This window comes from Garra rufa, chromosome 3, assembly GCF_049309525.1.
Source record: "Garra rufa chromosome 3, GarRuf1.0, whole genome shotgun sequence".
Lineage (NCBI taxonomy): Eukaryota > Metazoa > Chordata > Actinopteri > Cypriniformes > Cyprinidae > Garra > Garra rufa.
Window position 1 is genome coordinate 36,490,618 of NC_133363.1, and position 24,832 is coordinate 36,515,449.

Below are 24,832 nucleotides of genomic sequence, written 5' to 3' on the forward strand. Positions count from 1 at the left end.
AGGCTCAGGAATTTTTTCCACTATCAGCCCTGTAAGTCGCACAGGTATATTTGTAGCAATAGCCAAAAATACATTGTATGGGTCAATTATAAATTTTTCTTTTATTCCAAAAATCATTAGAATATTAAGCAAAGTTCATGTTCCATGGAGATATTTTGTAAATTTTCTACTATGAATATATCATAACTTAATTGTTGATTAGTAATATGCATAGCTAAGAACTTTATTTGGACAGCTTTAAAGGCAATTTTCTCAATATTTTTGTTTTTTGCACCCTCAGATTCCAGATTTTCAAATAGTTCTCGTTGTATCTATTGTCCTATCCTAACAAACCATATATCAATGGAAATCTTATTTATTCTGCTTTCAGATGATGTATAATTCTCAATTATGACTGGTTTGTGGTCCAGGGTCACATTTGGCCATCAGGTTTTAGATTAAACTGAAAAGTGAGTTAAACAATGTCATCCAGTCACATAACAGATTCCCCTTGAATATTCTGGTTTTTAGGCATCTGGTAAGACTTGTCCTTGTCCTCAGTGAGATCATCTATAAAATGATGATGGATCATTGCCCAGGGGTTTCTTTATAAACACTGCCATGTTGCTATGCTTTTCCTCTCATACCCGGCCCATAATAATGCAACAACAACAAAAGCCTTTGATTTTATGGCCCACAGCAGCAGTAGATTATCAGATTTTTATGAGTTGTATTAGATCCCTCATAAACCTGTCGACGGAGAAAGAAACTTTGACTTGTAGATGTTACGTTAACTTTTTGATAACTTAATATACGTCATTAGCATGCTTAGATTTATTCCCAATTGAAAAAAGAAAGATTTTTTTTAAAATAAATTACATTTTAAGATTTCTTAACAATATTTGATCATCATCAAATTTATTTAAAAAAAAAAATTCTATCTGTCTGTCTATAGAGAGAGAGATAGACAGTAAGGTATTTAATGTTTTTAAAGAAGTCTCTTCTGCTCACCAAGCCTGCATTTATTTGATCCAAAGTACAGAAAAAGTACATTTTTAAAATATTTTTTACTATTTACAATAACTGTTTTCTATTTGAATATATTTAAATATGTAATTTGTTTATGTGATTTCAATTTTTTGAGCATTCTTACTCAAGTCACATGATCCTTCAGAAATCATTGTAATATGATTTCTTGCTCAAAACATTTACACTTTTGAATGGTATAGTGTATAATGTTACAAAAGCTTTTTATTTAAGAGTTTCCCTGATGAAAGAAGACATGCAGATTTGGAACGACATGAATTCTGAAAGAATTGTATTTTTAATTTTGTTTTTACATCACTGTTTCTTTAAGTGGTAAAAAGAAACTATAGTCGTACCTGTCCCACAGTAATAATACTGTTGTTTATATTCTATTCGCGGACTCCTTTTCCCAGTAATCTAATTTCTGTCACTGCATTACAAAATAATCCAATTAGAAGATAACGCCGAGAGACCCCATGAACTAGATATACAACTCATTGGATTAGCGCCACCTTTTACTGGGCTAACATGACACGAACGAGAGGTTCATATTACTACAATGTATCAAATCCGCTGTTGTTGTTACGTAACAGAAACTGTAAAGTGCTCTCTTGCGTAACACTCGTAGTCCGCGCGCTCCCGCTGCTGCGCGCTCGCGCCTGCCCGAGCATGCGCAGTCGAGCTGTGGTCTGTCCGCCATTGAGATACACGATCTCAGATAGAAACAGAGGCAGTGACACAGAGACGACACTCACGTTTCTCCATTCCTCGTGCTCTGAAGTTTGACGGTTACCGTTTTTTTTTTAAACAACGTCTTTTTACAGTCAGTTTACAGTAGTGTTTTTTTTTGTCCCGAGATACGTTGATGGACCCGCACAGGATATTTTAGTAGCTGTCCAGGGCGAGCGTGTGTTCCCGTTAGTGGGTTAAGCGAACCGAGCCTGGCTCTGCTCTGGGGGCAAGAGTGCCTACAGCAGCTTAGCGTTTGATGGATCCTAGAATCGCCTGGTTTCAGCCAGAACAGCGCGGACCTGCCAACAACCTGTGGATGCACATCTGGGAAACGACACAGACTCTGGGAAACCTCTACTTCAACAACAACTGCAACACAGCCAGCGCCAAACTGACGAGTAGCAGTAGCAACAGCGGCGGCGGTGACGGTGCGTCGAGCAACGCGGCCGACAGCAGCGGCAAGCCCAAGGATCAGCAGGGGATGTCTGGATCCAAACCCGATAGTGAGGTGTCCGAACAACAAGACTTTATCCCTCTGGAAGCCAATAACAACAATAACAGCAGCGGTAGGGTAGGCAGGGGTGTCGGCGGAGGGGGGCAAGTGGGTGGCAGTAGGGTCGCAGGAGTGGGAACGGAGTTGCCAAGCAAGAGAAAAAGAGACAACAAGGCGAGCACCTTTGGCTTTAACAGGAGTCTCCTGCTGACAGATGGGGCGGAGGACATTTACACGGGCACCCCGTGGAAGACCAGAAACTACTCGGAGGGCATTGTGGGGTGAGTGCAGAAAAGAACTTTATGTGTGTGGGTGTATATAGTGATAACCTCGGTGCAGGGCCCGGTTTGTTTGCTCCGTTTCAGGAGCTGGCCTACGCGTTGACACTAAACTGAGGGCTGTTCAGTACGTGTTTTACATGTCATGACCTGAAAAAGCAGCTCTGTGTTGGACCTGCGACCGTCCATTCACTAAAATAGCTATTAGGTTCTCGCTGGTTTACCAGTGGTTTGACATTCGAGACGTTTCTTAACCATATTTGGCATGTCTGGAGTATCCTTGCAATCCTTTCATTTAAATGACCTGCGCTGGCTTGTCAGCTGCTACCCTGAAGTCTCTAGTGCCCGAATCCCAAAAATCACAAGTAGCACGAACTTTCTTAAACTCCACTAAGTCTTAAAGGGATAGTTCACCTCAAAACGAAATTCTTTAATCTTTTACTCCCCTGTCCTTTCAAACCTGTCTTTGAACATTAAAGAAGATAGATGACCCTGGACCACTAAAAGAGTCATAAATGTCTTTTTTTTTTAATTTGAGATTTAAACATCATCTGAAAGCTGAATAAATAACCTTTCTATTGATGTATGGTTTGTTAGGAGATTTGAAAATCTAGAATCTGAGGGTGCAAAAAATCCAAATATTAAGAAAATCACCTTTAAAGTTCTCCAAATGAAGTACTTATCAATGCATATAACTAATCAAAAATTAAGTTTTGAGATATTTATGGTAGGGAATATACAAAAATCTTCCTGTAACATGATCTTTACTTAATATCCTAATGATTTTTGGCATAAAAGAAAAATCAATCATTTTAATACAATGTATTGCTGGCTATTGCTACAAATATACCTGTGCGACTGGTTTTGTGGTCCAGGGTCACATATGTTGTAGAATGTTGGTTACTTAGACTGTGTGGACAAAAATTACTCTGAGGCATTTCTCAAAATGTTTTCTTTTATGTTTTCCAAAAGTAGTCTTACAGGTTCAGAATGACATGAGGGATAGCGAATAATGACGCCGTTTTCTTTTGAGGAAAACTCCTGTCACAAGCCAAACAATGTTTGGTTTCTGTTATAATAACGTGAATAACATGTGAGAAAATACCGTTGCTTTGTACCAAGCTTTACACCAAGTTTGAAGGATATCCCATGTTAAGTTTTACAGTACTAACAGCTTTTTTTTAATGGAAACTAAATAAATGTTTTGAGGAAAAATCAATAGAACATTTCAAAATGATTAAAATGGAATCTAGAAATTGAAAGTTTATTTATTGGCCATTATAGATGATCACATATCTGAGTGGATCTTTTCCCTTGTGTGCATGAATTTATTCATTGAGACCAATCCCAGATAGAGATAGTACTGTATGTGTAATGCATTACAAAGAGTTTCTCTACTGTAGTTGCCGCCTCTATCAATCATTATCTTCCTCCCAGTCACTCAGTCAGTCAATAATCTACACCTTGCACTTCATACTTAGGTCATAAGTAACAATGACATAGACTTCTATGAAGACTTTTAGTTTTATTGCAGTCATACTCATTGTGCGTAGTTTTTTCTGATATGAATGAAACTGCTTGAAAGCAATCGCTCACCAGAAAAATGTTTATTTACCCTGAGGTCATTCAAAACTTTTGTTTTTTAAAGATAAACAAAAATAAATGACAGAATTAAATGCGTTAAAGGAAAACAAACCAGCAGCATTCTCAAACCACAACTTTCCATGAACCAAGAGAGGTTCGATTAGGTTTTAATGGCTGTAATTTATTAAGGGCATTAAATGTCCATAAGTACATCTTTCAGTGTGCCAGAGAGGTCAGTCGTCAAACTGTATCAGCTTTTGAATAAAGTAGGGATGCACATTATTTATCGGACAGATAAATTATCGACCGATATGGGTAAAAATTACGTCATTTTTATTGCTCCGATAAATAAATGAAATCCGATCCGATAAAGTACTCTTGCTGGTAAATCAATCAATCAGTCTGGTTTATCTGAGATTCATCTGCTTTCCGAGTGCAAGTGACTGCAGCTGTAAACGGCAGTGACTCTCGGACTTTGTCGCGTGTAATACGTCATCATCTGTGTCGTCATCATCGTCTTCGCCGGTCTGGAAGTTTTTCGCGGTGACAGAGGAGGACGATGCTATTGCTATTTGCAACACATGTTTAGCAAGGATTCTGAGAGGAGGTAAAAAGCCGTCAAGTTTTAACACAACAAATCTCACTTCAGAGGTCGTCATCGCGGTGAATCTGTTTTAGGGGCCGTTCACATGTCGCGTCTAAAAACGCGTGGAAAACGCTGAAGCGCCGCCTTCTCTCTTTCCAAACCGCTCTGTAGCCTGCTCTGCTGTGGCGTCTGCCGTTGCTAAGCAACCATGACCTGCGCTCTCCATAAAGACGCGGAGGTTTCAGCAAAGGATAAATGGATTTTCAGCATTAAAAATCGCTTGCAGTAGCTCTGTTATTAAATTTATTTAAAAATGGTTATTCCTGTACAGCTTTGATAATCTGTTTCTCCACCTTGGCAGTGCTTTCAATGTTATTAAGGGAAAGGATGAAGCTGATTGGTTGGTTCATGTCACATGACCTGCGTTGGGCTTGCGGCATTCTGAAAAGTTGATGTTTTTATCTCGATTCTGATGTTTTATTCCCCGCCTTGTACGATTTGGTTGCTGCACACATTCATAATATGATCAATAAGAAGCTTTAACGGACATTTGGACATCTGACGTTACTCCATGATGCACTTTTCATTTTTTCCAGGTTGAAGAGTCAGGACTGATGTTTGCTATGATTGTTAGACCCAGATATATACAGTAATATACATTTCATTAGTTTATCTCAGATTTTGTATTCACCTGGGTGCACAAAATTATCATATAAAAATATGAAGGTATCGGTATCGGCCACAAGAAGGACTTAATTATCGGCTATCGGTAAAAAATTTTCATATCGTGCATCCCTAGAATAAAGCATGTAGTTCTAGATTGTGGATTGTGTAGTGGTGTGATTATAGAACTGGGTGTAATGGGTGTGGTGATGGTGCTGGTGGTTTGGTAGGTTTTTAAAAGTGCAGATGGCCCTGCTTTGTAATATGTGCAGCAGCTTGTGGAGCCCAGAGCAAAGTACAGCTGGCAAGCCTTATCCTTATTTATAGTAATGTTAGCAAAGTGTTTGCATAAGAGCATTCCTTTGTGATTACTCTAATACTCTAGTCCTCACCTTTATGACCCCCCCCCCCTCACTGTTTTTCCTGTTTCTCGAATGAATGACTCCTGTCAGCTCCATCTTATAGATGTATGGTGAAATGTACAGATTAAGCCCAGATTGGCTCTCGCTTTGTATTCAGAGAGCATGCCTTAAAGATTTGAATCTTGTTCTGGGATCATTTGTTGTGGATTTTATGTCTGGCAGTCGAAAACCAGAATGTGAAATGTGCTTGCTTCCTACAGCACAAAATATTTCCAACCTACATCATAGAAATATTTGTGGATGTGTTAGTTGGAATCTAATTTCACACTATTTTTTCATTTATTCATTTTTGGTGTTTTGTTTTTAGGTGTGAGAAAAGGGACAGATGGTTTTATGGGTGTGTCTAAGTCTATGTGTGTGGAGAGATTTTTCTGTTTATATTTTCTGTGTGTTGACCAAGTTCCTTCCTTGTTCTACCCAAAACAAATGCTCCCCCTCCCAACTGACACATGATCGCAGTATCTGTGATGTCACAGTGCGTCCAGCCAGTCAGAGCAAGCTGAGATCCTTTCATCTGCCTGACAGCTATGGTGCAGTGAGAGGAGAGGGAAAATCCTCTCTCCACGCTCAGTTGTCCTGCTGCTGAATTTTTTATGTCGGGTCCTCTCAGTGTTTTTTTTTTAGGTGTAGGGTGAGTTCAGTACACCGGTCTCTTTTTGAAAAGCATCGAATCGATATAAATGATGTATTTTTAGACACAGACATCAATGTTCATTAGTATTCAGAAAGCGTTACTAAACAGATGGTGTCCTGAGTTCATGTCTTTGAATAGTTTTTGGTCATGCTGAAACTTTAAAGAATTGTAAATTAGTTCGTCTTCGCATAAAGATGATCACTGCATGCAATTCTCTGTCGAAATTCTAGTAGTTTGTTGTTGTGTTCATTACATAAGATTAATCAAGGTTTCTTCTGGTCTGGCTGCTGCTTTTCTCATTATAGCTCTTGAGTTCAGCCTATATTCATCGATCACTGTCATTAGGTTAACCAGTTGCCATGGGACATGAGGGAGGTATTGCAAGTTGGTGGAAGGGGGCGTAATGTAATAGAAAAGCAGCCTTTGGTGCCAGCACATGGGGCTTCCCTGAGAGGCTCCCATGCAGGCACTACAAAAGATATGTGATTTTCAACTTGAATTTGACTGATTTTGTCACTAGGAGCAGGATTTGGAGATGTAGTGTGCTCTGAGCCATGTGCTAGAGCTGTGACTGTCCCAGACACCCTCGCACACATTACAGCACTCAGAAAGAACTCATCTTCGTCACAAGGGCACTTTCCCAGGCTGGACGCCATGAACAGGATGATGTCAGAATGTGTTACTCATGTTGCTTCTTTTTTTTTTTTTTTTTTTTTTAATCAGTGGCAGAATGTTCGAAATATGCATTTGATTTGAAACCAAAAAATGGTTGGATTTAGTTCCCTGGAAAATTAAGTGTTTTTTATTTAGGTATTTTTAAAAAAAGTTGTAGTGTTTTTTTTTAAACCAGAACTGTTTGGTCACCAGTATTCTTTAAACAATCGTTTTTTTCTGTGAAAGAGAAGTCATAAAGAGGGTGAATAAATAGTTACAGAATTTATATTTTGGAACAACTACACTTCTGCAGCATGGCAAGGCATGATCAATGAAGGTGTCTGTTTAAACACTACAAATAATTTACAAGTCAGTGGCTCCATAAATTATGTAAAATCTTGCCAGAAACCGAAAAACAGCTACAATGAAATGTGCCTCACATTGAAGGACCCTCTTAAAATGTATTATAGAAAATATGGATTGTAGACAAACCTGTTTTGGCATTATTTGGCTTAATATGCCGCCAGCAAATTTAGAACATTGTAACTCTGAGTTTGCAGCAGATGCAAGGTTTGTTACCGATTGTAGAAAATATACATTACCAGTCAAAAGTAAGATTTGTAATCTTTTCTTCTGTCTCTTCTGCTCACCAAGACTGCATTTATTTGATCCAAAGTACAGCAAAAACTGTACAATTTTTAAATATTTTTTATTATTTAAAATAACTGTTTTCTATTTAAATATATTTTAAAATGTAATTTATTCCTGTGATCAGAGTTAAATGTTCAGCATCTTTACTCCAGTCTTCAGTGTCACATGATTCTTCGTTTAAAACGGTTAAGTACATTTTGTCTTTCAGGATTCTTTTGATGATAAAGACACTTATAATGTTACAAAAAATTTCTATTTCAGTTAAATGCTGTTCTTTTGAAATTCCTATTCATCAAAGAAACCTGAAAAATTCTGCTCAGCTGTTTTCAACATAATAATAATACATTTGTTTTGAGCAGCAAAATAGAATTATTAGAATGATTTCTTAAGGATCATGTGACTGGAATAATGACGCTAAAAATGCAGCTTTGAAATCACAGGAATAAATTACATTTTAAAATATATTCAAATAGAAAACAGTTATTTTAAATAGTAAAAATGTTTCAAAATTGTACTGTTTTTGCAGTACTTTAGATCAAATACAAGCAGGCTTGGTGAACAGAGGAGACTTTAAACATTAAAAAAAACATTAAAAATCTTACTGTTCAAACACTTTTGACTGGTGGTACATTATTCATAATAAAAGCATATTTATCACCAAGAGTATACATTTATCATAATGTCTTGAAAAAAACTATTAAAATGTAATCAGTCTTTTAAAATGTAATAATTAAAATCAGTTTACAACAAAATATTGCATTTTTAGTTAGTCAACTGTATAAATTAATGAAAAATAACCTGCTTGTATAATATTCCTTAAAAAATAATATTGTCACTTTGAGAACTGCATTTTAGAGCCGCTTTTCCACCATCGTGCCGAACCGTTCTTAGAACGGTCGGGTACAGTTCCAGTTGTGTTTCCACCTGAGCCTGGTACGGCACGGAACGATTACAAACCGTTCTCGGCCCGGAATTCTCGGCACGGTTAGACAACTGTGCTGAACCGGGCTGATAAAATGCGTTTGCATGGCGTCGCCACTCTGTTGCCTGGCTACCAGTTTCTCTATGGCAAAGCGGGAGCGCAGTAAACAGATACGGTAAATATAAATACAAATGGCTGAGACACTTTGGTCTGTGGATGAAACATTTGCTCTAATATGATATTTAGCAAGAAAGAAAAATTCAACAACAGCTGGAGGGTGCAAAGAGAAACGAAAAAGTTTTTTTTTTTTTATTAGTGCAGTGTCTTGCAGAGAAGGGCATTAAGAAAAGTTTCAAAACAGTGCCGGGAAAAAAACAAACAAACTCAAACATACATATCAAGTCCAAAAGGAAAATAACAGTAGAAGCGCGGCTTGCATTACCAAGGCAACGACTGACGCATTTGTATTTACATTCCAAATAGTTCCGTTATCTGCACCGCAGTGGAAAATCAAACCGTATCCGTGCTGACTGGCCCGAATCGGCACGGAACAGAACGGTTACGCATTGAGAACGGTTCGGCCCGATAGTGGAAAAGCGGCTTTGTATGCTGTATCAATCAGTTTCATATTTCTTGAAGTTAAACCAGACTTTTATTTTGATGGGTTGTCAGGAAGGTTTTTTTCAGTTTAACTTTCAGTGTATTTGATGGTAGTATATCTGAAAATGAAACAGTGTAAAACTGGTGAAGTGACACTCAGAGCAGCTACGGCGATGAAGTTCATGTCCTCATATATTGAGGTCGTAGATGCCTAAAACACCACGAGGCTCATGCGTGTTTGAGTTTGTGTATAATAGATAACCGTGCTATTCATTTACATGGCGATACACAGAAGACTTATTAGTGACATGCACTATCTAACTGGCTGCTGGTGTGTTGCTTTCTGCTTTGTGGTAGGATGTCAGAATAATACTTATTGAGTAAAGATGTCTAGAGCTTAATGTGGCCATGTTGGAGACCATGGTTATATACAATTAGAATACAGTTATGCGCCACATGTCATTGTATTTTTTTCTAGTTTTTTAAGGTTTTGCTAGAAAATTTCCCCTGTGTTTAATGCTGTAGTCAAAGCAACAGACTAACTTCACATGCTCAGCTGACAGCAGGTCATGCTGTGCCTAGCAACATGAAATGGACACTTTTTTTATGCTTTGCCCCATTGAATGTCCCAGGGAAGTTTTAGTCAGACTTGACTGAGTCAGAGTTGGGTGGATGCACTTTGAACTTATGTAATGGCTTGAGTGTTAGTGATTCATCACAGAATATTGTTGAATATACATATAGATAAGAGTTTAACATGGACCTTCAGTCAAAATAAGGCAATTATTTTGGTATTTGCACCATCGGTAAACCCACGGACCCACCTGTAAGGTTCACACGGAAGTCCGCACTGTTTGTTTTAGTCTCGTATCAGAACTGGAATGTGAATGGTAACTTAATTTGGTGAGGTGCTTTTCCAGTATAATACTAATATACAGTATGGACTTGTGGGGTTAGAGAGAACACATTATATATCTCATCAGCTTGTCTTTACAAGCTTAAATTTATAATGCCTAGCTGCCATTGAAACACTTACGAGATGCACTTCCTGGCCAAAGAAAGTTTTTCTATCCTCTGAAAGTTTCCTTGCTCTCATCTGTTCAGTTCCCAAACTGTGGCATGGATATTAATTACGTTATGTAATTTTGTCCCTGACCGATTGACATTTGTTGGTAGCCGAGCACTATAAGTGTGATTACCATTTGTTTAGTGTCAGAGCTCTCCGTTGGCAAAGGATTCTACTTGCCATTACATGATCAAGTATAATTTCCCGTCATAGTGCAATACAGCTAAATAAAAGGTTTATTTAAAGGGTGGGTAAATTTAGTCATTTCTAAAAGTGGGTCAGGTATGTCGTGAGAAATGTCAGCGCCGCCTTGAACGCTTGCTGAACTTCTTTTAAAGATGACCTGCTAAATGAAAAATAAACTTGTTGGTTAAAAATATCCCCTTGGCTCAAAATAATGAGCTGTTCTTTTGGTCTAGTTTGCAAAATGTACAGCAGTGTGTATTTAACCACTAAGGGTTCAAAATGTGTCTACACTTCAAATGGGCTTCAGAACTAGAAAAAAACATGAAATGTTGCTTGTTTGTTGTGTACACACTGTGTTATTTATATACAGCACTGATTAGACAACAGCTGCAAAAATGCATGCATGTACAGTATCTCATAAAAGTGAGTACACCTCACATTTCAGCAACCATTTTAGTATATCTTCTCAAGTGACAATACTATAGAAATATAACTTGGATATATTTTAGAGTAGGCAGTGCGCAGCTTGTATAGCAGTATAGATTTACTGTCCCCTGAAAATTACTCAACATGCAGCCATTATTGTCAAAATAGCTGGCAACAAAAGTGGGTACACCCTAAGTGAACTTGTCCAAAGTGTCAATATATTGTGTTGGCACCATTGTTATCTGGCTCTGTCCTCATATCATCCTGGGCATGGAATTGACCAGAGCTGCACAGGTTGTTGCTGAGATCCACTTCCACTCCTCACGGAGCTGCTGGATGTTAGACACATGGTGCTTCTCCACCTTACCCTTGAGGATGCCCCACAGGTTCTTGATAGGGTTCAGGTCTGGAGATTTACCACCCCATCCCTTCAGCTTCCTCAGCAAGGCAGTTGTCATCTTGGTGGTGTGTTTGGGATTGTTATCATGTTGGAAAACTGCCATTTGGCCTAGTTTTTGGAGGGAAGGCATCATGTTCTGCTTCAGAATCTACAGTACATAATAGAATCCATATTTTCCTCGATGAACTGCAGCTCCCCAGTGCAAGCATCACTCATGCAGCCCCAGACATGATGCTAACACCACCATGGCAAGACACAATTTTCTTGGTACTCCTCACCAGTGCATCGCCACACATGCTGGACACCATCTAAGCCAAACAAGTTTATCATATAGTCTAGAGCTGCACGATATATAGAAAAATTATAGTTATCGCGATATTAGTATACGCGATATCAGTATCGCAGAGAGTTGCGATAATTGACATTTAATTTATGTGCCAAACATTTGTGCGTTGCATGCATAGGTTGTCCTCATTTGACCAAACAGATGGGGGCTTACTATCTTTATACCCGCCCCCCAAGTAGGTTCTGTAATGCTATTGGCTAGAATGGGCGAACAGGTGAACCCGGTGGCTCAGAGCAGAGAATGAAAAATAAATACGGCAGCAGTATGAAGGGAGAAAATGACAGCAGCGATGAACTTTTGCCTAAAAAGAACTGTACAGGAATCAAAATTGCCACCGTTTACGCTCCCAAAATTTAATCTGCACAACCTCGAATTATATTTGGGAGCAATTGTGCGAGAAATTGTTGTGGTGTGACCTAGTTTCATTTCTTTACAAAACTTTCACTAACCTAACTACTGCACAGACTGCTGTGAGCTGATGCGTTCGCCAACATTACATAACCATTTAAACGTAATCTTTATTGTTACCTTTAATGAAGATTTGATATATTAGCCGTCTTCCCGTCACTGACAATGCGCACCGCTGAACTAGGAACCAGACGTTTTTTTTCTGAAACCTTTGTTCTGGATTTGCACAAACTGCATTGCAATTAGGGGTGTGTGGTATGACGATTTTTGATTGTTGGACAGTAAAAAGGTTCTGTACAACGCTGCATTCATTCACATCAGACGATAACTCAGCGGCCGAGTTCCACTCATGAAGGGGAGTATTTTCCACTGGGGACACGCTTTTCAAAATCCTGTTGGTGTCCTCCGACTTTCAAATGGTTTGTTAAAGTAATCTCTTGTATTGCAGAGTGCATGCTCTGCCGAAAGTTTCGCGCGATCCTTAAAACAAAATCAAAAATAAAACCGTAGGCTACGCGCATTTAAAAGCAATTTTAATACCCCACATTTAGAGAGCGACTCCCCAATGCAGGCAAATTAGGCTAGATAAAATATCTAGGCTGTTATTAGAATGTGGGCTATAATAAGTTGTGAAGTTGTCTATAACTCTTTATCATACTTAAAAAAATTCGGTCTCTATTTGCACTTTGAATATTGATAGAGTAGTCAACTTTGAATATGGCTGCATTTATTGTCTATTTTTTGTTATTTATACTGTAATTTTTTTTTTTAATTTGATTCTGAGGCTTTCAGAAACAGCCCATTTGATTTGCCTGGCAGTTGGAATCAGCCATGAAGAATAAAGATCAGTGCATTACTAAAAAGAAATTGGGTGCTCCTAATTTTTTTTGATGCTCCTAACTTTTTGAAGTTTAATAGTAATTTTAATATAATTTTTGTTTAATAATATGTTTTATTTAAAAAAACAAACAAACAAAAAACAGGCAAGGCAAGGAAATATTTAGTTTAAAAGATGCTCTTACATGTAAATAAAAAGTAATGTTTGAAAGCAATTCATTTTGTGTTCATTCATTTCAATTCATTTTTTTTTTAAGCCTGAATTAGATTTAATTCGGATGACAGAAGAATATCTATTACCTGTTTATTTTAGCATGATCATTATATATAAAAGATTTTTAAAAATAGATAATAATAACAATAATAATTATTAAAGCATTTCTCTAGGGAAATGTAATATCGCAAGAAATATCGTTCAACACTAATATCGCATATTTTCCCAATATCGTGCAGCCCTAATATAGTCTCATCAGACCACAGGACATGGTTCCAGTAATTTGTGCTCTGCTCTTGGACAGGTTGTCTTCAAGAAACTGTTTGCAGGCTTTCTTGTGAGCCAGCTTCAGATGAGGCTTCCTTCTGGGACGGCACCTATGCAGACTGAAAGTGTCATTTCCCTATAGTATTGTCCCTTGAGAAGATATACTAAAATGTTTGCTGAAATGTGAGGGGTGTACTCAATTTTGTAAGATACTGTATGTGTATCTCACAACAGAGATGCGTGGTTCTATCGTGAACACATGTCAGAGACTGACAAGGAACAAATTATTGAATGAAGTCTTTATTTTTGTTTTCTTTGCGCACAGAAAGTATTCTCATAGCTTCATGAAATTACGGTTGAACCACTGATGTCACATGGACTATTTTAACAACGTCCTCACAACCTTTCTGGGCCTTGAATGTGGTAGTTGCGTTGCTGTCTATGGAGGGTCAGAAAGCTCTTGGATTTAATCAAAAATATTTTCATTTGTGTTCAGAAGATGAACAAAGGTCTTACAGGTTTGGAACGACATGAGGATGAGCAATTAATGACATAATTTTCATTTTTGGGTGAACTAAGCCCATAAAATGTCAGTTTTGTAATAAAGAATTTACCAAGAGTAACAGTATTGCATCTGATTATGTCATGGATAAATATGTGTTTTTGTGACGAGTACTACCACCACCCTAACGGAGGAATTCCCTCTTATTTTTAGACATGAATTTCAGGCTGTAAGAGCTGCTTTAGGTGACATCTGGAAAGGAACGACTAATATGAAAAGTCCTGATCCAGCCAGCAGATAGTGATTACAAAATAGTGATTACACTCATCACCAACATGTTACTGACAAGTCTCATTATTTTAGCACAGAGACTCATTGTCACTCTGCAGACACATTTTTGCAGGAGAGTATCTTATGGCTACCACTTCCTTTCGCAGTGAAAAATGTGTGAATTAACACTGTTCATTGTTTAAGCCACAATGAAACAGAAGTAGAGACAGATTTTCTTTTTGGGGAGGAAGATTCATATCAGAGTATAACAGATTAACGGAGAACAGCATTAAAATAAAAATAAACCCCAAAAAATCGTAGATGAATTGTTCATAATAAGATCTATAACACTCATTTAGAAAATCTATGTAATGTCATGTTAACTTTAAACAGATGTATTTGGATCAGTCAATTACAAACAACAAAGTGGGCATTTATGCTGTGCCTTTGCAATATTTCCACTCATAAATATAAATGTTGATAATTGTGTAATGTCAGTATTTAGGCTAATGTGTGTCTAGTGTGAGTCAGTCAACCCACAGCAGTAGCAGTAAAAATTGTGTTGGCCCTCACAGTGACGGGTTTCCTAGCGACAGAGTCTGCTCTCTGATTGGCTGACACTGGGAGTAAACGGCACGCTGCTCGTGCTTGATTCGAGGACGCAACAGGCTGCTCCGGAGAATTGAAACTTATCTAAACGCCTATTCTGTGAAATGAAACTCAGACTCTCTATGTGTAATCTGTTTCCCACAGCCAGGCTGGATGACACTGATGAGGGAAAATGTGCTCTTCGAACTGTGACACAGCCTGCTGGGATTTATTTAACTCCAGTTAAATGAAGTGCTTTTTTTTTTTTTTTTTTTTTACTTTTTACTTTTTACTTTTATCTGGTTTTAGATTTGTTTAGTCTGGTTTGTCTTCTGCTTTCTCTTGTCCATTTGTGTTTTCAGAAGTGTTGCTAAAGCAGATATGATGAGATCAAGAGGCCATTCGGGCCCTATGTTTCCATTTGTGCTCTTTTTCAGTTCTGTTTCTTAGACTGTACTTACTTTCTTAGTTTCACAGAAGTGAAATACACTTCTATCTAGTCTTGATGAAACAACACATGCTTTGCAAGCACACACCCATATGCAAACATGCATATGAACTTTGAATAAACCTGATATGCACGTAAACACACAGAAATACATGCCTATTCATCAGGAGAACACACACACATACAGCCTCTCATTAGTTGTTTTCTAAAATTCCTGTTATTTTGAAGATTTGAGGATTGTGTGAAAGTATGTATGTGTTTCTTTTGACTAACTCTTTTAATATGTGTGATGTATACAGTTGAAGTCAAAAGTTTACATACACCTTGCTGAATCTGAAAAATGTAAGCGAAATAAGAGGGATCATACAACATGCATGTTATTTTTTTGTTTCTGTTCTTCAGAAAAGTCCTTCAGGTCCCACAAATTCTTTGGTTTTTCAGCATTTGTGTGTTTGAACCCTTTCCAACAATGACTGTATGATTTTGAGATCCATCTTTTCACACTGAGGACAACTGAGGGACTCATATGCAACTATTACGCAAAGTTCAAACACTTACTGATGCTTCACAAGGAAAAACAATGCATTAAGAGCCAGGGGTGTAAACTTTTTGAATTTGAAGATCAGGGTAAATTTAAATTATTTTGTCTTCTGTGGAACATTTAAGTTGATTCTGAAGGGCAGTACTAATAAAAAAAAAAGTGATATTTAAGCAAAATAAGAAAAATGTTCACATCTTCATTCTGTTCAAAAGTTTACACCCCTGGCTCTTAATGCATCGTTTTTCTTTCTGAAGCATCAGTAAGCGTTTAAACCTTCTGTAATAGTTGCATATGAGTCCCTCAGTTGTCCTCAGTGTGAGAAGATGGATCTCAAAACCATCCAGTCATTCAGTCATTGATGGAGAGGATGAAATATGCTGAAAAACCAAAGAATTTGTCGGACCTAAAAGATTTTTCTGACGGGCAGTTAAACTGTTCAGGACAAAAAGAGACTCAGCAGCTTATTTTGGTAAAATAATTAACATTTTGCAGATTCAGTAGATTTTTTATTTTTTTTTTATGTTTTTTGAAAATGCGTATGACGTTGAGAGTATTGACAGAGCGTCTGCAGTAGGTGTGTTCATGTTGCAGTGGTGGCCGATTTTGATGAATGCTGTCAGACTGCCTCTGCAGAGTGTCATGCCCAGGGCAGAACTTTCTCATGCAGTTTTGTATTACTAGCATATATTCAAATGTGCTTAGACACTGATCAGAGCCCCCGAAGAGACTTGTGTGTCCGTGTTGGTGTCTATGCTCAAAGGTTTGCATGACTTGTTTGTTTGTGGAACCTGTGTGACCGGAGGTATTAAGACCTTCCTTAAGATAAAAGGTGTGAGTGTTTCCATTCCGAGTTTCCACTCAGATAAGCAAATGCCAGTTTAGCACACCTTTAACTTCTTGTAGCCAATTCTTTCTCACCTTATTCTCAGAGAGTCTCTTTCTTAAGTAAGAAGATGCTTAGAATTCCCCAGAGTGCAAATTGTTCTTGAGGGTGTGATTCGTTTTTTACCTGTCCAAAATTTCTAAAACTCTTTGCAGATGTGGGAAAGCATTTTATTTCACACACTCTTTCTTTTGACTTTTACCTTGTTCTTAAAGTTAAAGACGTGGCAAATGAAACAAATGCGGGCCCAAAATTCACTTGCTGTCAGATGTGGAGGAGAAACCGGAATTGTGAAAGAACAGTATATTTTATGTTAGGCTCTAGCAGTTAGCAAATATAGAAATAACCAAAGAAGAATGTTCATTTAGTGTAGGTGTAATTGCAGTGTCGACACAGATTTGTTTTCAACCTCAGGACAAAAGAGCAAGCCAATCCACTCTGCGATCTTGGAAACTTTCTTGAGTAGTTTCTGTGTTGGCTAAGTCCTACATAGAAACTATCCTGTTTCATGAAATCATGTAAAGACCAAAATCTCCAAAATTACCTTTTTTAGCATATCAAATCAGCAATAAAATCTGTCATCAGTGGTATCACAGATTTTTTAATTTATTTTTTTTTTTGCTTATTTAAACCACACTGTAAGTGTATTTTGTTCATACTGGTTCAGCTAATGTGCATGTATGTTTTAGACTTTAAAGGAGAAGTTCACTATATTTCCTGATAATGAATGAAATTTCTCATGTCATCCAAGATGTTCATGTCTTTCTTTCTTCAGTCGAAAAGAAATTTTTCTCCAGAATTTTTCGTCATATAGTGGACTTCAATGGAGATCAGCAGGTTGAAGGTCCACATTGTAGTTTCAATACAGCTTCACAGGACTCTACTCAATCCCAGTTGAGGAAAAAGAGATCAGTCATTTTCTAAAAAAAGTAAAACATGTATGTACTTTTTAGGGCTGTAATCAACCAAAGAAAATCTTGGTCGACTGAAGTCCTGAAACTTTCGACTAAAAATCGACTAAAAATGACGTTGTGGAGAAAAAAAAAATGTACGTTACATTAATTAGATACGCACTGTGCTCAGTACTTGGTAGCCTTGTTGTCTGCCTAAATTAATTATAAATAAACATAAAAAAAACTAATAGGCTATTTGCAGTATATTAAATCGTTTTTGACCTAATTATTTTGCACTGAAATGAGTCTGACACACGAGTCTGTCGTCTCTGACAGCGGTGCATCACGTGCACCTGCGCAATATCATAGCCTGTGATTTCTGAAAACAGTACTATGTTGTCAACTAGTGATATCACAAGAACTTTTGAGGAATGTGCAACATAATTTAGAAAATTATTTTTGTCATATGTTATAAGTATAACTGTCAGACACTATCATTTCTGCCGCTCTGCGCAGCTCGCACAGAGCGAGGCTGAACATAAGAGCTCAGCTTCGCGGCTGAGACACGAATAGACTTAAAGCTGGCACTGTATATCCAGGTTCCAAAACTTTTAACAAGTTCTTAAAACCTTGGCCCTCCACAAAAGCAATGGGCCTCATATCCTGAGCAATAAAGTTAACAATTCCTTCCGTGGTATTATTTTCCGTTTGGATGATAAAGGAGGCTTAAAATCCAGCGTGGTCTGGGTTTGTCTGGGGGATTCTACCGTCATTACGGATGTGTGCGCCTGCACTAATAAAACGATTATTACACTAAAATATTGAAATATGCCAATTCTGATATGTTCATGTAGCCAACTCAAAAACAGACAGGGCAACCTAACGCAGACAAGTTAGCTTACCGCTTTCAGATGATACGTCATGTTTGTCGTCGAGCTGTGGAAGGCAAACTGTTGCTTGCAAACTTTGCATTCAACCTTTTTCCCGTTATTAATTTTAACAAAATGCTGCCACACTGTCGATTTTTTTTTTTTGTTGACATGTTAGAATAGGACTGATGTATATTGATATGTGTTCCAAACCGCTGAGTCCACTAACTTATTATTAAATAAATAATATTCAGCATCAAACCTTCTAAAGCCTACTTATCTGTCTCTCTTCTCCAGTGGGTTGGGCTAATCCAAAAAAAGTGAAAACAATGGGGGTGTTCTGAAAACACCCCCATTAGCAATTAGTGCTTTCCACCTGATGAAATGAGCGCGGCAAAAAATCGACCAAACCAGACCGTATCGACCAATTAATCGACTGGGACGTTACAGCCCTAGTACTTTTTAACCACAAATGCTCAACCCGCTGATTCCCATTGAAGTCCACTATATGGAGAAAAATCATTCCAGGATTTTTCTCCATATAGTGGACTTCATTGGGGATCAATCGGTTGAAGATCCGAATTGCAGTTACAATGCAGCTTTAAAGGGCTCTAAACAGTCCCAGCTGAGAAATAAGGGTCTTATCTAGGGAAACGATTGGTCATTTTCTAAGAAAAATACAAATTTATATACTTTTTAACCACAAATGCTCATCTTCCAATAGCTCAATTACATGCTTTATATAGGCTAATTACGGAAGTACCAACCCAGTGTTTACAAAGCGAACGTGCAAAGAAAGTCAAATGAACGTACAAAAAAGTTAAACACCTTTTACAAAAAAAAAGTAAAACAACTATGTCGGGCGAAACTAGCTAAAGTTTTTCGCTCTACCCTACGTTTTTGAACCGACGTACACAGACAAAAAACTAACCGCGGCTGACTTTTCCAACGTGTTTAGGCAATGCGTGAAGGCATCGTTTCACTAGATAAGACCCTTATTCCTCGGCTGGGATCGTGTAGAGCCCTTTGAAGCTGCATTGAAACTGCAATTTGGAACTTCAAGCCACTGGTTACCAGTGAAGTCCAAAACAAATTTTGAAACAAATGCTCAATGAGCTAGGTTTGGAAACGCCCTACAAGTGGCTTGTCTCTTCCAACTTTCTCTGGATGTGTACTATGCAATGAGTTTTTTTTTATTATTGTATTTAAATACATGCATTTGGCACACTTTTACCCAAAGCACCTTACACTGCACTGCATGTTGCGTACATTGTATCAGTTCATGGATTCGCTGTAAATCACACCCATGTCCTTGCCATTGTTAGCACCATGTTTGAGCTATAGAAAGTCTATTGGAATCATTCATTATTAAGTCATGGGCAAACCCAGGTCATGAAGCCACATTATAAAACCACCTGCAGCAGCTTTATGTGCATGAGTAAGGACTGTGGCCAGTTGGGCAGACATGTGCGGATTCAACCCTGGTCATGGGATTGGCACCTGGCACTGAAAGACTAGTGTTAGTAAGAGCTTGAAAAGGTGATAGCAGGTGCTTTGGCGCAGTCATCTACTGAATATAGTGAACTCTCATGACACCGAGAGATCAGTGAATGAATTCTGCAAGCTACACTCCCTTTCATGACTCAGTAGCTTCACTAGCAGTCCCTGCTGTAGTAACCTGCCTTTGAATGTTACTTACTTGTAAGTATGGTGTGAATTTCTTTGTTCTTCTCTTATTCTGAGTCATGTTAACTAGTGTTGATTAAGTAGATTTATAATGTTACAAAAGATTTCAATGGCAAATAATTAGTGTTCTTTCTATTCTTTAAAGAATCCTGAAAAAACAGGTCATGGTTATCACAGACATGTTAAGCACAACTGTTTTAGACGTTGATGATGATGTTAAACGTTTGAGCTGCAAATCAGCATATTAGAAAGATTTCTGAAGGATCATTTGACACTGAAGACAGGAGTAATAAAATATATTAAAATAATAAACTTAAATTGTAACACACACCATTTTAAATAGTAATAATATTTCACAGTATTATCGCTTTTACCGAATTTTTGATCAAATAAATTCAGTCTTGGTGAGCATAAGAGGCTTCATTCAAAAACATTTAGTTTTTGTGTTTTAGGTGTACTAGGAAAACAAAAAACGCATTTGTATGCATTACTGTTGGCCGTTATTTCGTATTCCTTTTTTATTGTTACTGAATGACACTTACAACAGCTCAGGTCACCAGAAACTAGGTTTAGCATTAACACCAATGTGTGATACTGTGCCACCAAATCATTTTAATGTAGTATTTGTGTTAAACATTAGAGATTTATTGCTAATAATGCAATAACTCATTGATTATGTAATACGTAATGTAACACGATTATGTAATTTCTCTTTCTCTCTCTATCCAGGCTGCATGAGGAGATAAAGGACTTTTATGAGTTCATTTCTCCTCGTCCAGAGGAGGAGCACATGAGGTTAGAGGTGGTGGCCAGGATTCATAGAGTCATCAAGGACTTGTGGCCCAATGCCGAGGTTAGTGATACTCACACACACACTTTTACTTAATTTGATTGTGTTCTTTGGGTTTATGTAATTTGTATTCTTGAATATTTGGATGATCAATATTTGGCAGAATTAATAGGAAACCTGCCAAGGAGTCATAAATACAAACACTTTTTAAATATCTAAGACCACGTGTGAATTTGTTCTTGCAGTAGTCACCATTACGTTAGTGTCATGAACATGCAGCGGCCTAAATATAAAGCCTTGAGGGACTCCATTTCTAAGTTGTCACTGGAACCCATCAAGAATACAAGAAATACAGTCAATAGTTCTCTCAGTTCACATGTATATCTAACAGGACAGTTTACTGGTTTAACAATGAATTTGCTTTATATAAAATCTTTACGGTTTGCTTTGTTCAGTCCAGTTGTTTTGCATTGGTTGGTGGCTAATAAACTTATTTCTTTAGGTTAAATACAGTTGGTCAAAAGTGAATCTGCAAAATCTGCAAAATGTTAATTATTTTACCAAAATAAGAGGGATCATACAAAATCTGAATAAGATATTTCACATAAAAGATGTTTACATATAGTCCACAAGAGAAAATAATAGTTGAATTTAAAAAAAAATGATATTTAGGCTAAATAAGAAAAATGTACAAATTTTCATTCTGTTCAAAAGTTTACACCCCTGGCTCTTAATGCATTGTTTTTATTTCTGAAGCATCAGTGAGAGTTTGAACCTTCTGTAATAGTTGCATAAGAGTCCCTCAGTGTGAAAAGATAGTTTTCGAAATAAGTTATTGTTGTAAATGGTTCAAATGCACAAAAATGCTGAAAAACAAAAGAATTTGTGGAACCTTAGGGATTTTTCTGAAGAACAGCAGGAATTTAACTGTTGAGGACAAACAAGGGACTCATGAGAACAACTATCACTAAACACACACACACACACACACACACACACACACACACACACACACACACACACACACACAGCTGTGGATCATCAAGGTAACAACACAATATTAAGAATCAAGTGTTTGTAAACTTTTGAACAGGGTCATTTTTATAAATTCAACTATTATTTAGCAGATTTTGCAAGGTGTATGTAAATGTGTGACATCAACTGTATGTCTATAAGCCAGCTGGAGCTTATGGATGTTTTCTGGCAGAGAAAGAAGTATTCCTAATGGTGTTCAAAGTCAAATAAAGACAGGTGATGTGGAAATTTGAACTGCAAAGAATTTTCCAAGACAGTTAACACAACAGTGAAAAATAATCCAAAATGTGTCAACAGCCTGATTGGACTTTTGTGTTGTGTTATAAAAAAAAATGTCTGGTTTTATTTCTGGTTGAAACTGTCTTTATATTTAGCTCAGAGTGCAGGATAATGTTTCAAGGAAACATAATCGGTGTAATAACAGAGCATCACATGTTTCTTGCTGTATATATGAATGCAAATCGTTAGAAAAGTAGCTAAGGCACTTGTAACTAAGATGTACATTTGTGTCAGTGGAGTTCTTCAGAGGCACGTTTATATTTGGATCCCACAGTGCTGTGTTTGTCTTCCTGTACTTACACATTGAGGAAACAGAATTAGCATCTCTTTCTTAGTGCCAGTGTCTGGTTGCTTGTGCAATTTGGGAATGCATATATATATTATCAGACATTCTAGCTCCTAAAACGATGATTTCTCTTGTAAGCTGAAAGCAACGCACAGTCTAACAGCTGCTAATTTTTAGTACTATGGATCGATTATTGTCAATCACTCTCTCAATGTTACCTAAAGGATGTGAGTAGTCTCTGTCGGTAAAAGAAGATTGAGTATTTAACTGCAAGGATGGGCTTTGCCTACTATTTTAAAACCACGTACATGTCTTTAAGTCCCTGTGTAAATGAATACTTCATGTATACTACTTGTTGAATGCCTGTTTTTAATTATTTATTCATGCTTAGCTCAAATGTGTTTTCATTATGTATGTTATTAAATTATATGTTGTAGGGCTGCAACTAACGATTATTTTAATAATCGATTAATCTGTCGATTATTTTTTCGATTAATCGATGAATCGGATTAAAAAAAAACAAGGGATTTACAACCCTTTATTCAAAAACAGAACTAAAATCTTTAGAAAGTGCACGAACATGTTGCTCCTTGAACTGTTATAATAATAATAATAAAATAAAAATGGACTAACACAAAAAAACATACACATGTATGCTTTACATCTGCCAAATATATAGACTATAAATAAACTAAAATTACTATCCGTCAAGACAGCGGCTTGCTGTGGTGTACATGCTGCATTTCCCATCAAGAAGCCTCTCAAATTAAATTCCTCAGTGCGCATTAAAAAAAGTCATGTGACTTTGCACGCTGGAACGGGTTAACTTGACTAACTTTCTGCTACATTCATTCTGCCATGGCGGTTTTTAGTGTCCTGCCATCAGCAGCGACCAGCTGGAAGAGTTCCGCATTCAAATGCACGCAAAACTGGCCTCAAAGCCCCAGCAAAAGTAATTACCATGAATGTGTCAGGGCAAAAATTAAGAAAATATTGGAATTACTTATTAATAAACTAGTATTTTCTGATTCAGTGTTGCAAAGATGAAATTGACGATCCTGCCATCTGCTCATTAATGCCTAATGCATCTTTATGGATTAGCTAATGAAAGAGTTTTGTTTTCGATTTTAATTATTTCGTTTTATAGTAAAATAATAATTTAAAGCTTTCTATAGATATTGTGTTTGTGAGGCAATTACCTGGGTTTCGGTTAATTATTGTGAAGCACTCCTGTTTAAACCAAAGATATCAAGCGTATTCTGTTTGTTTTCTTTAAGAGCACATTTTGTTGATACTGTGAGTACACACAAACTAAGCTAGACCCTTTACAGTTCCGGCCCGGGTGGTAAATTACTCTTACCTTTATGAGCAAAAAAGAAATTCCACATTGCACTGGCGTCTCCATGCCCTGCAAAGCGCGCTTCTCTCCGCACAAACTTTGGAATTATCTTGATTGAATGATTAAACTAATATTGTGATATGTTTTAAGTTTTTTATATCAATGGATTTTAATTTAAATCGCGATGAATTAAGCAGGCTTTTGATCTGTCTGCCGCTGTTTGCTAGGTATAACTTTAAAAAACAAAAACTTGAATTTAACAAACAAAAAGTGTTCAAAATATATCTCTAAATTAACTTTATAAACTAAAGGAACGAAAATAAATGTAATCACTTTGCTATTAAAATCAGCAGCTGTGTAATGAGGAAGAGAAAGAGAAAAAAAGACAGTCGGACTGGAAATTCAGTCGGCCAAAAATTGATGAGCTGTCGGACATTTTTACAAGGAATGTTTGTTTAATAACCTATTTAATACTCTTAGGCTACTTTCTTAATTAAATATATTATTTATTTGATTTATTTTAGCGTTTTTAGGCTGCTTGTTAGCTGACTGAAGTGTAGGCTATATATAAAAAAACAACGTGCCACAGTCACAGCCCTATTCAAAACTGAGACGATTTCACCTCAGCAGAGCTCCTCTTTCTCCTTACGGTTGTGGTATGTTTTCGACACATTATACAGACAGACAGTGTTACAAAAACTATAGAAGTACACTGTAAAAAATTTACTGTAAAATTTACAGCAAGTTACTGGCAACTTTGGTTGCCAGCAATACTGTAAATTTTTACAAGTGCACTGTAAATGATTAACTACAGTTTTACTGTAAAATTTACAGCAAGTTACTGGCAACTTTGGTTGCCAGCAATACTGTAAATTTTTACAAGTGCACTGTAAATGATTAACTACAGTTTTACTGTAAAATTTACAGCAAGTTACTGGCAACTTTGGTTGCCAGCAATACTGTAAATTTTTACAAGTGCACTGTAAATGATTAACTACAGTTTTACTGTTAAAATACAGCAATTTTCTGTATATATACTAGCAACGATA

The 24,832-nt window shown here is 37.1% G+C and overlaps 1 protein-coding gene across 1 annotated transcript in view; it reads left to right on the top strand.

Moving 5' to 3' along the window:
* Positions 1–1,704: 1,704 nt before the first annotated feature.
* Positions 1,705–24,832, top strand: part of tent4b (terminal nucleotidyltransferase 4B) — a 43,217-nt gene continuing 20,089 nt past the window's right edge. Inside the window, exons 1-2 of the mRNA XM_073836059.1 lie at positions 1,705–2,511; positions 20,784–20,907. Coding sequence (XP_073692160.1) covers positions 1,994–2,511; positions 20,784–20,907 — 642 coding nt within the window. The 5' untranslated portion in view covers positions 1,705–1,993. The remainder of the gene's footprint in view (positions 2,512–20,783; positions 20,908–24,832) is intronic.